Source organism: Theobroma cacao, chromosome 6, assembly GCF_053813885.1.
Source record: "Theobroma cacao isolate CCN51 chromosome 6, ASM5381388v1, whole genome shotgun sequence".
NCBI lineage: Eukaryota > Viridiplantae > Streptophyta > Magnoliopsida > Malvales > Malvaceae > Theobroma > Theobroma cacao.
Window position 1 is genome coordinate 26,377,136 of NC_142644.1, and position 15,848 is coordinate 26,392,983.

At 34.3% G+C, this 15,848-nt stretch overlaps 3 protein-coding genes and 1 pseudogene across 4 annotated transcripts; all 4 read left to right on the forward strand.

The window, feature by feature from the left end:
- Positions 1-1,436: 1,436 nt before the first annotated feature.
- Positions 1,437-3,398, forward strand: LOC18596334 (E3 ubiquitin-protein ligase RSL1-like). Its single transcript, XM_007024743.3, has 2 exons — positions 1,437-2,499; positions 2,936-3,398. Exons 1-2 carry the CDS (start codon positions 1,667-1,669, stop codon positions 3,006-3,008), a joined length of 906 nt encoding a protein of 301 aa, XP_007024805.3. The 5' UTR covers positions 1,437-1,666; the 3' UTR covers positions 3,009-3,398.
- Positions 3,399-6,132: 2,734 nt separating this feature from the next.
- Positions 6,133-7,732, forward strand: LOC18596335 (E3 ubiquitin-protein ligase RSL1-like). Its single transcript, XM_007024744.3, has 2 exons — positions 6,133-7,151; positions 7,457-7,732. The coding sequence occupies exons 1-2, from the start codon at positions 6,346-6,348 to the stop codon at positions 7,527-7,529; spliced, it is 879 nt and encodes a 292-aa protein (XP_007024806.3). The 5' UTR covers positions 6,133-6,345; the 3' UTR covers positions 7,530-7,732.
- A 594-nt stretch (positions 7,733-8,326) lies between these two features.
- LOC18596336 (uncharacterized) lies at positions 8,327-11,960 on the forward strand. Its single transcript, XM_088807792.1, has 6 exons — positions 8,327-8,938; positions 9,042-9,127; positions 9,857-9,866; positions 10,256-10,318; positions 10,654-10,767; positions 11,120-11,960. The coding sequence occupies exons 1-6, from the start codon at positions 8,608-8,610 to the stop codon at positions 11,413-11,415; spliced, it is 900 nt and encodes a 299-aa protein (XP_088663918.1). The 5' UTR covers positions 8,327-8,607; the 3' UTR covers positions 11,416-11,960.
- LOC18596337 (E3 ubiquitin-protein ligase RSL1-like) lies at positions 11,860-15,830 on the forward strand (annotated as a pseudogene). Its single transcript, XR_016027248.1, has 3 exons — positions 11,860-12,136; positions 14,563-15,248; positions 15,554-15,830. The product of XR_016027248.1 is annotated as an E3 ubiquitin-protein ligase RSL1-like (transcript).
- Positions 15,831-15,848: the final 18 nt, after the last annotated feature.

Below are 15,848 nucleotides of genomic sequence, written 5' to 3' on the forward strand. Positions count from 1 at the left end.
TACGTCACGATTATTGGGTGCTTAATAAAGTGGGGATATAAATATAACGGGGAAGCGAAACATGAAATTGAACCCTGACCTGCAGGGAAGCACAATCACCAAGCCGGTAGTTTTCCCGACTTCTTGTTTTCTCTCGGGAATTTAGTCACGATCAATAATAGTTGATCAACCAAGGATTTGATTCCATTTTTGACATGGACAATAGACACTTCGGCCCAGGTGCCTCCAGGGCCTTGGACAGGAAACTAGATGTATTTTCTTCTACGCGTGGGGTGTTCGCCTTTCCAGCACGCGGCTAGTAATACTACTGTTTTATGTTTTGGATTGGAAGTTTGGCCTTTTAGCTGTGGTACCATGGGAAAAACTTTTCATGTGATATTATCTTGGAAACATCAGGAAAATGTAAGTCTTGAACAAAGATGATAGATTACATGCGTGTCATACAACATTTGAGATGTTCAATTTTCTTTTGTTCTTTACTTTTTAATTTAGTTGGATTTTACTTTTGAAAATATGTGATTAATCATAAACACACAATTTACATAATATTACGGAAATAAACGTAGGTGGATTATGTATTTTGTTAAATTTTAAATGTGAATAATCATAATAAAAAAGAGAAAATAGATTAAAAAATAACATAAAGAAAAAAATATGAATTGAGTGCATGAATCATTGGTAATCTATGAGATTTACATTGTTATTTTTTTTAATGATTATTATAAATGTAGAAATAAAAATTACTACGTAAAGTAATAACGAGTATTAAGTCTTTGAAAAAAGTGAGTTTAGTTGGCTAGGCGGAAAAGGGATAGTAACTTAATTGAATAAGGGATGTGCCTAAAAAATTGGATTGAATTTATTACATCTATTTAGTACACATTTTTAATACGGATAGTCTTCCAACTCCTATTTAAAATGTATTTTGTATAGCAAGTGCATCGAAAGTTGGTTCTAAGTCCTCAATTTTGCTATCTGCCTTTGTTCTTTGACTATTAGCTTGATTTATGTATCGTATATACTATTTTGTGATGAAATCTATTTCATGTTTGGTCAAAAAAAAAAAAAGAAAAGAAAAATAATGATGAGAGAATAATTAGAAATTAGAACAGATATAATTCTAAATATATTTTTCAAATTAATAATTGATTGCTGCCACAATTAAAAATCTTCAAATATTTATTTTTAAAAGAATTTTAAGGAAAGTCCATTTTTTCCATTTGTGTTTTCTTGATAAGAGTACTAAGAGATTATTTTCAAAGGAATCTTTCCAATATTAATATATTTAACAAGGGTATTAACAGATGTACCGTCTCAAATACAACATTTCTTATAACATTTTTACTCCTATGAAATTAATAACACGATAATGCTTTATTTCCCAGTTATGGCCAATAAAAGAGGCTGTTCTACATAAAAATCCACAAAAGAGAAGCCATAGGCACAACAGTCAAGTCAAGAGAAGTCAAAAAGTTCAGCTTTATTGAGTGAGAGAGAAAGAAGGGGGAGAGAAAGAGTCAAAAGTTTTTAAGGTTACCTCTTAGTGAAGTTCAATCGGGATTGGCACCTTAGGCGATAAGTTACTTGAAAGGTCATGCCACTTCCTCCATTTTGTTAAAAAGTTACTAAACCCTGCCTTGTAGAGACGGATACCAAATCATAAGCCATGGCACAAATCAAACCAACCTCTGATCTTGATTTTGTGGATGATTCTTACTACTTAGCACTCTTTGATCAAGATGAAGAAGAAATCTTTCCTCCTTCTGATGACAAGTATGCTGAAGAGTTGCAGTTTCAAGAGGCTCTCATGTCATCTGCAATCTCTTCACAAATGACAACCAGCGTCTCGAAGCCATGTAGAATCCATGCTTCCTCGCCAATATTAATCCAGGCCACGCCTCATCTAGAGCTCTTGGAGATGGAAACAACGGAAGCTGGTGAATCCTCGTTAAGCTTCTGTGAGATTTGTGTTGAAAGGAAAGAAAGTGATCAGATGTTCACTACCGGAAGCTGCGTTCACTCTTACTGTTCTGATTGCATCAGCAAGCATGTTTTGACAAGGGTTGAAGAAAGCATAACGATAATTACTTGCCCTGGAGTGAATTGCAAGGCTGTCTTGGAACTTGATATTTGTAGGCCTGTGCTTCCCGATCTGGTAGTCCATCGCTGGGAAGATGCTCTCTGCCAAGAGTTTATTAACACATCGCAGAGACTTTACTGTCCTTTCAGGGATTGCTCAGCCCCATTGCTGAATGACAATGGAGGAGAAGATATTAGAGAATCTGAGTGCCCCTTCTGTCATAGATTGTTCTGTGCACGGTGTAATGTGCCCTGGCATCCGGGGATTGAATGCGAGGACTATCAGAGGCTTAATGAGGATGAGAGAGGGACGGTAGATCTCATGGTGAGGGAACTTGCAAAGGAGAAGAAATGGGCTAGATGCCCCCGCTGCAAATACTATGTGGAAAGAACACAAGGTTGCCCACATATGACTTGCAGGTCAGTTAAAATTCTACTAATCTCTAATACTATTACTTCATCAATGATTTTGAATTATAATACTAGCTCATAAGGGCAGCGCTCTGCAGTATCATTGCTCTTATCTTAGTTGAGCAAATCCAAATTAGATGCTTCCCAGGAAAACGTCAATGTTCCTCTGTTGGAGCATCTTATTTTCAGGTTTAGCTAAGGGGCCCAGTTTGAAAGTACTAGGCGTTTGGATAGGTAGATGTTATCCTTCAATACACTGAATGGGATAAATTTCCTTTAATTCGTATAGATGTGTTTATACTGGACTCTTAGAATTATGGAAATGAGACATTGTCTTATCAACAGAATTTTCAATTTGGGTTGATCCAATTCTTGTGCAAGAAAATAATTTTAAAAGGAGTATTTCGGATTGATGAGGGAGTTGATTATATGGTTGTGGTTGCAGGTGTCAATTCCAGTTTTGTTATGGTTGTGAACAAGAGTGGAATCAGAATCACGGCGGCTGCCAGAGGAATTAAGAGGACAACAAGAGCACAGTAAACATTATACCTTTGAGTTGATTTTTGTCTCTGAAAGCTGTTTGCATCGAAGTGGAAACGAGAATATGTTCAGAAGTTTGATTTGGTGTGGTGTTCTAGTTTGCAAAGGTCAAGAAGAATAACTGTACTAATTGTTGTGAAAAGATGTTTGTCCATTGAAGTTTGTTCTCGATTAGCAGTTCATTTTCAATACAGAATTGAACTCTGAAGGCCTTGTTTGTTTTAATGATTTTGTGGTAGAACTGAAGGTATAAAAATCATAATTTTGTGACAATTTTAGAAGTGTCCTATCAAAGAAAAAGCTCTGGAAACAGACGAGCAATTTTGCTAAAGCAAGTGAAAGCATATATGAAACTACTTTTAGAACAATGCTTAATGGAAAAGGATCCTAAGTGGGATTCTTTTTGTTATGAAACTACTCATATTTAGGTGCGATCAAGAGAGGAGAATAAAAGCCAAGTGAGTCTCCTTTCGATTTGGTTTCTTCTCTTGTAGGAATCTGTCTTCCGTTGCAAACAAGGAAAGCGATGCTTACGCTCTAATACATGGCACTTTTATTCAGCCAGGGGTTTAGACGCAAGCCTGAGCAATATTGCACCAGCAGTGCCATTACCATATTCCATATAGTTACCAATGGAAAAACGGTGCGGAGAGTAAAATCACCAGCATCTTTTTCCCATATGTCAATTAGCTTGATTGAAATTTTCATGTCAATTATAGTAGCAGTAGGCCAAAGTCCATTTGCGACAGACATACCTCATGCATATGGGCATTAGGCCCATCCGAATATAAGTTCAACCCCTGCAAGCTTAATCACCTTTTCAGCAATAATTTATGCTTTCCCTTATTTTGTTTCAAATTTCAATTTTATTATCTTATAGGATGCGTATCAAGCAAAACTTATCGTAAAGTCAAGAATATCTCATGAGAATCGAAAATTAATAAAATTTTAAAAAGTATTTAAATGAGTTAAGTAAAATAAATATAAATATTTTATTCATTTAACAAACAAGATAAATACTCTATATTACTTATTTTTATTGATTTTTACAAAATAATAAATCTACAACGATTAAAATTTTAGTATAATTAAGTCATATCTTACTTATTGTATTAAACATATTTTATTAATTTACGTATTATTTCTTTGTTTTTATATAAATTTGTACCACAACAATCATAAAATTAAGATTATCATGAATTATTATACTTTATAGCTAAAGTTTTTTAAACGATAAATATTAACTTGAACAACATAATAATAAATGTAAATAATAAATATTTTAACAAAAATAGGTAAAGACTCTAGTAGGTTTGATGTTCTTAGCAAAATCTACCTATCACATATGAATAAGTAATTAATATTTTACAAAATAATAAATTTAGTCAATAGTTAATAAATAAAGAACCAAATAATATTAGTTTTGTTTACAATTTAATAATATTAAATATATTATCTTATATATTAATGTTTAATATATTATAAATATCTAAAGATATTATTATTATTAATTATTCATTATATAGTAAAATTTAATATAAATATATTAAAGTTTATTATCATAAATAATTATTCATTTATTAATAAAATATAAAAATGTTTAAACTTTTGTGGATATAAGGACTTGAACTTGTGTGTGGGTGGAAAGTAAAGCAAGTCTTTGCCAATTGTGAGTGAAGGAACAAATGTATGTTTTTTTAATATATTGAGATTTTTTGTATATTTTGTAATTATAGATGAAATTTATAAGTTTGAATATTGTAATTTGTAAAAAAAAAAGTAATAAAATTTTGGTCAATTAGTTTAAAATCAAACCGACCGAACCAATTCTATGTTTGGTCGGTTTGGTTTTTTTTATATTTGGTAGATTTTGATCAATTTTTTAAAAATATTTGATCCATTTAGTCATTAAGTATGACTGACCAAATCACTCAATCCACTCATTTGCTCACCCCTATATGTACTTATTCTTCTCTTCTACTTACACATGTAATCATTATAATTTATTTTAAGTTGATTAGGATATATTTTACCCATTTTACATTAAATATTAAGCATTTTTTTTCTTATTCTCACACATTTATCAAAATATTGTTTTTGTAAAGTTTATATAATAATCATGGAAAATGGAAAAATAATATAAATTTTAAAAAACAAAGAAATTAGTTATATTAATAATATTTATATTTATTTATGTTTTCAATAGCATGAAAATCTTAAGGATAGAACTCATCCATATACTTGCATCATTATGCAAAACATGTATATCACTAAAATTTTGTTCATCTATTAAGAAAATTTGAATCTAGACACCATACTTTGTTTTTTGCAAGCAATTTAAACTTACTTTGACAGTATCCACATACTTCTTTTATAGCACAACCGTGAAAATAAAACTTTTTTTTTTATAATTAAATGAGAAAATTATTTGGACTCAAGATTAGGATTATCATATTGACGAAACCTTATTTCAATTATGAAAAAAGAAAAAAGAAATTTAAAAATTTTAAGTATTGAACTCAGGTCCATGGGTGCTCGCCACGCCAGCAATAGTTCCACCAATACTAGTTCCTGAATCACCAATACCTCACCTGTTTTGTGTTACATAAAGTGTACAAATAAAAGCACAAGATAATTAATTAGGTCTCCTGGCTTAATGAATTGATCCTGATCTTTGATCAAATTTAGCGTGACAAGTACATCTTGTTGTTGACACAAACACACAAGTCCTGTGGCACAGGTCAATCCTTCCGTTTTTTAAAAAGTTTTCTGCGTGATTGGTAAGTAGAAAGTACCTTCCTTTCTTTCTTTGTTTTTAGATTTGGGCGGTGAGTGAGAGCAATCCAATCAAATGCTTGACCCAGCTCTGTCTAGGAGGACATCTCCACAGGCAACTTACAAAAGTTTTTTTTATAGTGCACAGATGAGACAAGTGTGAACATATGCATGGCTTTCTAGAGAGAGAATAGAATATTAGGAATTGTTCTTTTCTTTTTAACGCTAATGTAACTCACGCGCCTAAAAGAATAACTTAAAAAGCACAAGTCCACCTTCTTCTCCATTTTCATTTGTTTTTTCTTTTGGCCAAGTTGAAAAATCAAAGTCAAGTCCATCGCTTAGCTCTTAATAAATTTGCTTGAATCATAATGGAAGTTTTCCTAGCAAGTTGCGCGAAAGTTAAAATCAGGAAGGACATCTTCCTAGCAAGTTAGAAATTAGCTTCGAGGTTAAGCCATTTTATAAACCATGGTTCTCGTAGCGACTAGTTAAATAGCAGGAGAAAGAAGATTAGGACAGTAAGTAATTGCTTGCAACATGGGAACAAGTTCATCTGATTTTGATTTTGCAGAAGAGATTTACTTGTCAGAAGTCCTTGATGGAAGCGAAGGAGGAGATTTACAGCAATTAGATGCCAAGTTTGCTGAACAGTTGCAATTTCAAGACGCAATATTTTTCTCAGTCAAAGAAACCGGGTCATCCTCAACCTCAAGGCAGATGAATATCGGGGCAACCTCATCGATGCGCAAGCCCAAGGCAAGGAAGTCTGCAACAAAAGCTGGTGAATCCTCCCTAAGTTTCTGTGAGATATGTTCTGAAAGAAAAGAAAGGCGTCAAATGTTCCCAATCTCGGGTTGCTCTCACTCGTTTTGTTCTGATTGCATTAGCATGTATGTAAAGGCAAAGCTCGAGGGAAATATAACTATAATTATGTGTCCAGCGGAGAATTGCAGAGTCATTTTGGAACTGGAAGCATGCAGGCCTCTGCTTCCTAAGGAGGTGGTCAATCTTTGGCAGGATTTACTATGTGAAGAACTACTTTGTGCAACGGGTGGACGACTTTACTGTCCTTTCAAGGATTGTTCGGCCTTGTTGCTGAATGATAACCAAGAAGTCATCGCAGAATGTGAGTGCCCCTTCTGCCATAGATTGTTCTGTGCCCAATGTCATGTTCCATGGCATCCCGGGATCGATTGTGAGGAGTATCAGAACCTGACTGAGGATGAGAGAGGAAGAGAAGACCTCATGGTGAGGAAGCTTGTCAAAGAGAATAAATGGCGCAGGTGTTCCAGTTGCCATATCATAGTAGAAAGAACCGAAGGTTGTCTACATATCACTTGCAGGTCAGTCTACGTTTTATAATATATTCCTTATCAGAAACTTTGAATTATGCTTGGCTGCTTAGAAATCACTCACAGAATTTTGTGATATTTCTGTTTGAAACTAATTTCGTTTGAAATTAACAACGCTCGATGGGAGGGCAGGATTGAACTAAAAGTTCCCAAATTGATCCGAACCTCATTACATCAACCGTTAGCTCTCTGTTAGAGATTGGTGCAAAGCAATAGCTATTATAATAACTTTATCTGGTTAGGCTTCTTGTCTGATCTTCAAGCTTATTGGACATTGTCTACGCTTGTGGTTGCAGATGTAAGTTTGAATTTTGTTATGCGTGTGGAGCAGAATGGACTCAGGATCATGGTGGCTGTCAGAACAACTAAGTGACCAAATAAAGCATGAGAAGGATAATGTAACAATGTGAAAAAGCAGGTTGTAAAGTTGTTTTCAATCTTTGGAAGTGGCTCGTAGCATCCAAAATAGAACGAACACAATTTGTCCTGAGAAGTTTGGTTAAGGCTACTGTTCTAGACCAATAAGCATACAATGTAATGAATGATTTGTGCAAAATTTGTTGCTTTCTAAATGTCATTTGGCTTTTTTTGTTGCTATCTGAAAGTAATTTGAAAGAGAACTGTTTAAAATCGAGCACTCAATTTACTACATTACTTTGAACAAGTGAAATTCAAGTCAACTTATGAAATATATCCTGTTTCAGGCTTTCACCTGTATGCATCATTTTAAGACATTATCATGAGATAAGGTCTGAATCCACACGTCTTGATATACTTACGAGGACATTTGAAATTCACCTAATTACTCCACATTGTCAGAAATAAAGGTAAGAACATCCAGTACTTTGATGACTCTGAGGAACCTGGAAACTTCTATGTAGAGGAAACAACAACAAAGGTCAAAATTCAGGTCAAGGCCACTAGGTTTAGCATCATTTTAGAACTTAGCATTGCCAGGCTTGGGACGTTGACCTACATCACAGACAATTTTCTTGCTGATATCTTAGATCATTAACTAGATTTTAATTCTACCTAATCTCCAAAATAACCAAATAAATCAGCTATGTTTTTCCAAGCCCTAATTAATCCAAATTCCTCATGAATTATGTCAACCTGACGGCAGCCCATTCATTCACTTCATTCAGATCGTCTTACGGGCACGAAAAAGATTGACTCCTTGCACCAACGCTTGAGTAATAGTTCTGATTCTTAATTGGTCCATGCTGTATTACATCTTGGGCTAAGGGTGTCGAGGTTGTCCTAGACCTTCACAACGGTGAACGGTCTCATATGAGTTCAGTTACAAACTTTAGCCCTTTGGGAATCACACCATTGTAAGTTGTCTGTATATGGCGCCAAATGCTCCAAAACTTCCAACCTATCCGTCAAAAAAAAAAAAAAAAAAACCACATAACCCAGGAAACTGTTAACAGGACCCAGAACCCAGATGGCTCTTGTCAGAGTCCCCTCTTCTTTCCCTTCCATTCTCCCTTCAGTCTTTCCGAAGAAACTCTTGTCAGTTTCTTCCTCCTTTCCCATTTCTTGCTCTTCGAAATCTACTCCCAATCAAGTCAAAAATAATGATGATAACAGTAATATTGATAATCCCAAGGGACCCAAGAGATTGTCAGAGCAGTCTTCCTGGGAAGCCAAAGATTCAGAAGGGAGAGATTATCTTTACAGGCTTGGCAAAGAAGCTGATAACATGAACATAGCCGTTGGTGCTAGAGCTGGTGTCTTTGATGATCTTTTTGCTGGGAATTTTCTTGGCAGAGACTGTAATTTTCCTCCCTCTTGCTTTTCCTGTTCTTCTATTTGACTTCTGAGAAATTGTTCAAAGACTTGAAATTAATTCCCTTTTTTTTTTTCTTTTCTTTTTACCGGATATTGTGTTTGATTACAGGCAGAAGGTGACGAGGTCATTTGAGTATCTACAAGGGGATTATTACATCGCTCCCGCATTCATGGTAAATATATATGTTTACAATTCATTGCATATCTTTGGAAAGTTGAGTTAAAGGCTGCTTTTTTTCTTTTTTTTATGATTCAGGATGATAAGTTGACTAGAATGTGATTAGCGTTAGAAGGTCTTGTTTCTGTTCTAAGCCAAATGGAATTAGCACAGTAAATTGTAAGTGGCCTTTAAGGATTGTAAATGAATTTTGTGGAATTCTTTCAATTTTGCTTGAAGTTAGAGATGCCAATGTGTTACATTCTGGACTTGTAGAATAGGACCAATAGGTAAAGTATGAAGATTGCTACATGATTTCATACTAGTTTCTCTCTTGTTCATGTGCTGCTTGTTATGTGATAGATTTATATTTGTTTGCGTACATACATATTTTCATTCTACAGTTGCTATTTTTGGTCAAATATTCACCTCTGCAGCAATTGGCATATAATAATCTTTAATTCAACTTTACTATCTGGTTTGAATTTTCATTTTCTAGTTCTAATTTTGCTTTAAAATCAGTTGGAATCGACATGTCCATATTTACTTTCGCCTAACCTTCTGAGACTACTGCATCTGCATAGTCATCTACTTTTTTACTCAAAATGAGGAAATCACAATCTTGTTGCTGCTGTTATCTATATGGATAACAAATTGTTATTGCATTTCCTTTTCTCCCTCCTTTTTGTCTATTATGATTGGTCAGAAGCTAACATTACATTGTGTTTGCTTTTCTCATTGACAGGATAAAGTTGGTAAGTTCTATGAAATTGCACAAGGATGAGAAAATTGCGATGAATGATACAGGAGCAGTAAGAAATCTGGCAGAAATGAGCGAATTGTGCAGACCTTTAATTTTTTTGTTTTTAGAATATCCATATAGTTAGATGTTAATTTTTTGCCATTATATGTTCTAATAGGAGCATTATACTACTAATGATGCTCCACTGTTATCTGTCATTGTTTACCATGCCATAATCTTATTATCTCTGGTGTATAATCTTCCACTTGCCAACCTTCTATGATTTTGCAACTCAACCGTGAGATTTTTATATAATGACCTGTGTAAATTTTGCCACTTACGAAATATATTTATCGTTTGTCTTCTTGCATAATAACTTTTTTCCCTTTTCTATTACTGCAGTATGCCACATCGTGAAGAACTTCCTTGCTCATCTTCTCAATGTGAAAATTCCTTTGATTCTAGGTCTATATTGAAAATATCAAGTGGCATTTTTTTTCCTTTGGTTGGAAAGGGGGGAGAGAGCTAAAAGCTTAGACATACTTGCTTGTCCTTAAATTTGTGGTCAGGGTTGGTTCATTTATTCAAGTGTTCCTTCTATATGACTCCATCCTTCTCACTGTTATCTTGATCATAATTTCCAGAATACTTATATTTGAAAAGAATATTTCACAACATTAACTATTTTATTTTTTTTGCCAAACATTAAATATCTTATGGGTTGCAGATTCTCTTTCTGACTTGTGTTTCTTACAAAATCAGTATTGTCTAACTTAAAACATTGGCATTTTGTCTTACAGCTATCTGGGGAGGAAAAGGACAAGGAAAATCATTCCAAACTGAACTCATTTTTCAGGCTATGGGGATTGAACCTGTAATTATGTCTGCTGGGGAACTAGAATCTGAAAGGGCTGGTAAGACAAGTTTCTACTAGTGTGTTTCCTTCTTTTTTCTTTTTCCTCGTCAAAATTATTGTCAAACATGCTCTTGATTCTTTTTTCTAAACAAAAAAAAAAACACATTTTAAACCTGTTATTTCTTTTTCTCAGGAGAGTTAATGTTTCAAAGAAATTCCATTATCTCTTCCAACATGATTTTTTACAGAAAAAGCAAAAAAAATTATACCCAATAAGTGATTTTCATTTTTCTTGCCTACAAGTTATTCTTTGCTAAGATAGATATGTCGAACTCTATCTTTCTCCAAGTATATCAGGAGATTCAGTCCATTTAGTTACTTGATTTATTCAATTATTCTTTCCTCAACAGGAGAACCAGGAAAACTGATACGCGAACGCTATAGAACAGCTTCCCAAGTGGTCCACAACCAAGTTAGAAGCTTTACCACTCTCATTCTTGATATATGTATATCTGGGTTTATGAAGTTTAATAATGCACTTTTATACTTATGGTTCAATGCGTGTGACATTAGCCTTTTGATAGTTTTATTTAATGTGTCAAAGAACATATTGTTCCTCCATTTTTTCTTGAAGTACATTGTGATCCTCTTGCATGATAACATGGGATCTTCATTCCAGTTTTCACTCATTGATGGTATGAAATAGAGTTGAGAAGAGCAGAGGGCATTAGGGGACAAGAGAAAAAGTAGGTTTTATCTTAGCCTAGCTTACTCTTTGTCAGGAATAAAATAAGTATTTAGTCTCTGGAGTTTTCTTCTCCTTAATATTTGAAGACTTGTACTTAAGTAGTACATTGTTACTGACAAAGTCTATTGATTTGAAGGATGGCTTATTAGCCACTTCAACTAAAGTCATTTGCACATGCTTGAAAAATTTTGTGAATGATCTATCAAATTAGATGAAAATGTCCAATTGAGATAGTGAATTCTATTTCTTCCCAGAGGAGAGTTGGACCAAAAAAAAGCCTTAATATTTCAGCATTGCATGGGCTCATACAGCTACCTATGCAGCCTTTTGATTATTGTAGATTTGTAGTGCTTCAACAAAACAAGCAGTCAATGTGGCTTTGTTGCCAGCAGTTCCTATACATCTAAGATTTAAATCAGGGAGGACATCTTCCTAGCAAGTTAGAAATTAGCTTCGAGGTTAAGCCATTTTATAAACCATGGTTCTCGTAGCGACTTGTTAAATAGCAGGAGAAAGAAGATTGGGACAGTAAGTAATTGCTTGTAACATGGGAACAAGTTCATCTGATTTTGATTTTGCAGAAGAGATTTACTTGTCAGAAGTCCTTGATGGAAACGAAGGAGGAGATTTACAGCAATTAGATGCCAAGTTTGCTGAACAGTTGCAGTTTTGTTATAACGTGCCGTCAGGAAACCCAACAGCTAGACGTGGTGAAAAAACAAGTTAGGAGTCGCCACCAATCGTCTTTTTTAGGTTTGATTAGTCACCTATTAACTCGGTTCTAATCGACGAAATCCTAAATTAATTTTTGGTCCGTCGAAAGAACGATAACTGGTTTACGATTTTTAGAGATGGGTTTGTGAGTGCGGTTACGCATGGCAAAGGGTTAGTACCTCCGTGGCGCTTGTTTCATGAACAGTATCAGTTAATCTTAAGTTATCCTATTGTAAACTACCTTTAATTTTATCCTATATTTCCATAGTCCTTACTTATTAATTAATTTTTTATTATATTAGTTGATTGAATTTTTTATTCAGTTTTACGAATGCACATGATATAATCGTAAAATGATGCTATGATTTGTTCAATTTTAAATGATGAGATTGGTAATCTTTTATCGAAAAATCGTTCATAGACCATCCCAATGTTTTGGTGAAATCTCGAAGTTTTCCTCACCTAGAAATATCTTGGGAAGAACTCGTCTCTACGAGCTCTTTGAGGAAATCCCAACATCGAAATTCTCATCTCATTAACAAGATAAACGTGACATGCTATGACAGGACAAAATGATGATATCTATATGAACGCATTTATTAATTTAGTTGATTCGTTATTAATGCAATAATATGTTTAATAATTTAAAGTGATTTATTATCTTGTTCATATATTTATTATTTATTATTATATATTTTTTTAATGTATATTATTTTTTTAGAGCTTTTTATTTAAATCTATATTCCTTAATTAACATTATGGATTAATATTTTTTACTTAACTATATATTTTATGAAATACACAATTAATTAATTTTTAATGGTTGAATTAACTTTATTTAGTGATGTTTGTTTAAGCTAATTAACTAATTACATTAATTTAGATTTAAATGCAATATTATGTAAATTTATTTTTTTAATATATATTATTTTTTAACAACAATTATTTGAGTTAATGGATATTAGAGTATAAAGTTTGGATTTATACCGACGTTTCGGTGAAAATCCGTCTTGAACTCCGCACCTAAAAAATCTACTCGAAAGAAGTAACTCTTTGTCTTTTTTAAGTGAAATTCTATTATAAGATGATCCCAAGATTATCATTAATTTTTATATTTATGGTTTTATAGTATGTCATGTTATTTATTTATTTATTTTTATTTTTTTATATAAAGAAGTTTGTATTAACATTTTATTTCTATTATATACCTAATTTATTTTTTTTATGATTAAATATACGTGTTTTCTGTCTCCTCTATCTTTTTCATTTACGCAAGTCTATTTTATTTTTTTTTCTTTTCATCCTATTTAAACCATTCACATATTTTAACTAAAATATTTTTCAATACACTGAACTAGGTCAATGCACAATATACTTAATTAAAACTAAATCCAAAAAATAGCCCAAAAAAGAAGAAGGACCTTCCCTTGTGTGGGCTCTTTTTGACCCAAGGTGCAGCAAGGCCTTTAGGTGGCCTAATAGGAGGCCCTGGTGGTAAGAAAATATAGTGAGCTTGGTGAAATTTGGTCCACAATCTGCATATTCCCTCAAACCACCAGCGTTCCTCTCTTGCAACGCACCATTTGGTGCTAATACAATCGCCCGAAGACACCACAAAACGACGCCGTTGTTGGCATTCAAGCCCTAGGTATTTAAACCATTCCTTCCCCTATCATATTTTCTCTCTTTCTCTCTCTACCTTCTCCCTAGGGGTTTTTTTTTTTCTTTCTTCTTCTTCTTCTTCTTCGTTTTTTCTTTCTTTCTTTCTTGGCCCGCAGCTCTTCTTTCTCTCTTTCTTCTTCCCGGCGTCGCTCTTTTCTCTCTCTTTCCTTCCTCGCCGACGCTGTTTCTCCCTATCTCTTTCTTCTTCTCTCTCCTTCCTTCCCTCTGTCCCCCTCGCTGGAGTCCTCTTTCCTCCGCCGACCGGATCTGGGTCTCCGGGGTCCAGCCCCTCCCTAGAAAACCCAAATCGAGAATCCTTCACTATCCACTGCACCTCTCATTTTTTGTGTCTCTTTTTTTTTTATCTATTTTCTGATTTTTTTGATTGTTGTGGATTGTGGTTAGGGTAGTCTGCTGGTAGTTTAGGATTTTTTTGGTGGCTGATATGTGGTTTTTTGTTGTTTGAATTTGGTTTTTGTTTTTAAAAGATTGATTTTTTTTATCGTTTTCTGGTCTTCCCCAGTATCTCCTATTGTTGAATCTGCCGTCATTTTAAAAGATCCGAATTGTCCAAAGTGCAATCATGTGATTTCACAGGTCTCTGGTCTCTGTTCCTTTCTTTTTTCTTTTTTTCTCTTTTTTTGTAAAATTTTAATTTTTATTATATTATTTATTTTTTATTAATTTTTATTATATATATATTTTTATTTGGGAATAGCTGTCTACAAGTTTCAAGATGCAATATTTTTTTCAGTCAAAGAAACTGGGTCATCCTCAACCTCAAGGCCGATGAATATCCGAGCAACCTCGTCGATGCTCAAGCCCAAGGCAAGGAAGTCTGCAACAAAAGCTGGTGAATCCTCCCTAAGTTTCTGTGAGATATGTGCTGAAAGAAAAGAAAGGCGTCAAATGTTCCCAATCTCGGGTTGCTCTCACTCGTTTTGTTCTGATTGCATTAGCATGCATGTAAGGACAAAGCTCGAGGGTAATATAACTATAATTATGTGTCCAGGGGATTGCAGAGTCATTTTGGAACTGGAAGCATGCAGGCCTCTGCTTCCTAAGGAGGTGGTCAATCTTTGGGAGGATTTACTATGTGAAGAACTACTTTGTGCAACGGGTGGACGACTTTACTGTCCTTTCAAGGATTGTTCGGCCTTGTTGCTGAATGATAACCAAGGAGAAGTCATCGCAGAATGTGAGTGCCCCTTCTGCCATAGATTGTTCTGTGCCCAATGTCATGTTCCATGGCATCCCGGGATCGATTGTGAGGAGTATCAGAACCTGACTGAGGATGAGAGAGGAAGAGAAGACCTCATGGTGAGGAAGCTTGTCAAATAGAATAAATGGCGCAGGTGTCCCAGTTGCCATATCATAGTAGAAAGAACCGAAGGTTGTCTACATATCACTTGCAGGTCAGTCTACGTTTTAAAATATATTCCTTATCAGAAACTTTGAATTATGCTTGGTTGCTTAGAAATCACTTACAGAAATTTGTGATATTTCTGTTTGAAACTAATTTCGTTTGAAATTAACAACGCTCGATGGGAGGGCAGGATTGAACTAAAAGTTCCCAAATTGATCCGAACCTCATTACATCAACCGTTAGCTCTCTGTTATAGATTGGTGCAAAGCAATAGCTATTATAATAACTTTATCTGGGTAGGCTTCTTGTCTGATCTTCAAGCTTATTGGGCATTGTCTACGCTTGTGGTTGCAGATGTAAGTTCGAATTTTGTTATGCGTGTGGAGCAGAATGGACTCAGGACCATGGTGGCTGTCAGAACCACTAAGAGACCAAATAAAGCATGGGAAGGATAATATAAGAATGTGAAAAAGCAGGTTGTAAAGTTGTTTTCAATCTTTGGAAGTGGCTCGTAGCATCCAAAATAGAAACTAGCACAATTTGTCCTGAGAAGTTTGATTGAGGTTACTGTTTTAGACCAATAAGCATACAATGTAATGAATGATTTGTGCAAAATTTGTCAGTTTCTAAATGTCATTTGGCTTTATTT

Excerpts from the sequence above, each read along its gene's own strand:
- LOC18596336 (XM_088807792.1), top strand. The coding sequence starts at position 8,608 with ATGGCTCTTGTCAGAGTCCCCTCTTCTTTCCCTTCCATTCTCCCTTCA. Across the intron at positions 8,939-9,041 it reads GAATTTTCTTGGCAGAGACT|CGGATATTGTGTTTGATTAC; the intron begins GTAATTTTCCTC and ends TTTTCTTTTTAC. Across the intron at positions 10,768-11,119 it reads ACTAGAATCTGAAAGGGCTG|GAGAACCAGGAAAACTGATA; the intron begins GTAAGACAAGTT and ends TTTCCTCAACAG.
- LOC18596335 (XM_007024744.3), top strand. The coding sequence starts at position 6,346 with ATGGGAACAAGTTCATCTGATTTTGATTTTGCAGAAGAGATTTACTTG. Across the intron at positions 7,152-7,456 it reads TGTCTACATATCACTTGCAG|ATGTAAGTTTGAATTTTGTT; the intron begins GTCAGTCTACGT and ends TTGTGGTTGCAG.
- LOC18596334 (XM_007024743.3), top strand. The coding sequence starts at position 1,667 with ATGGCACAAATCAAACCAACCTCTGATCTTGATTTTGTGGATGATTCT. Across the intron at positions 2,500-2,935 it reads TGCCCACATATGACTTGCAG|GTGTCAATTCCAGTTTTGTT; the intron begins GTCAGTTAAAAT and ends TTGTGGTTGCAG.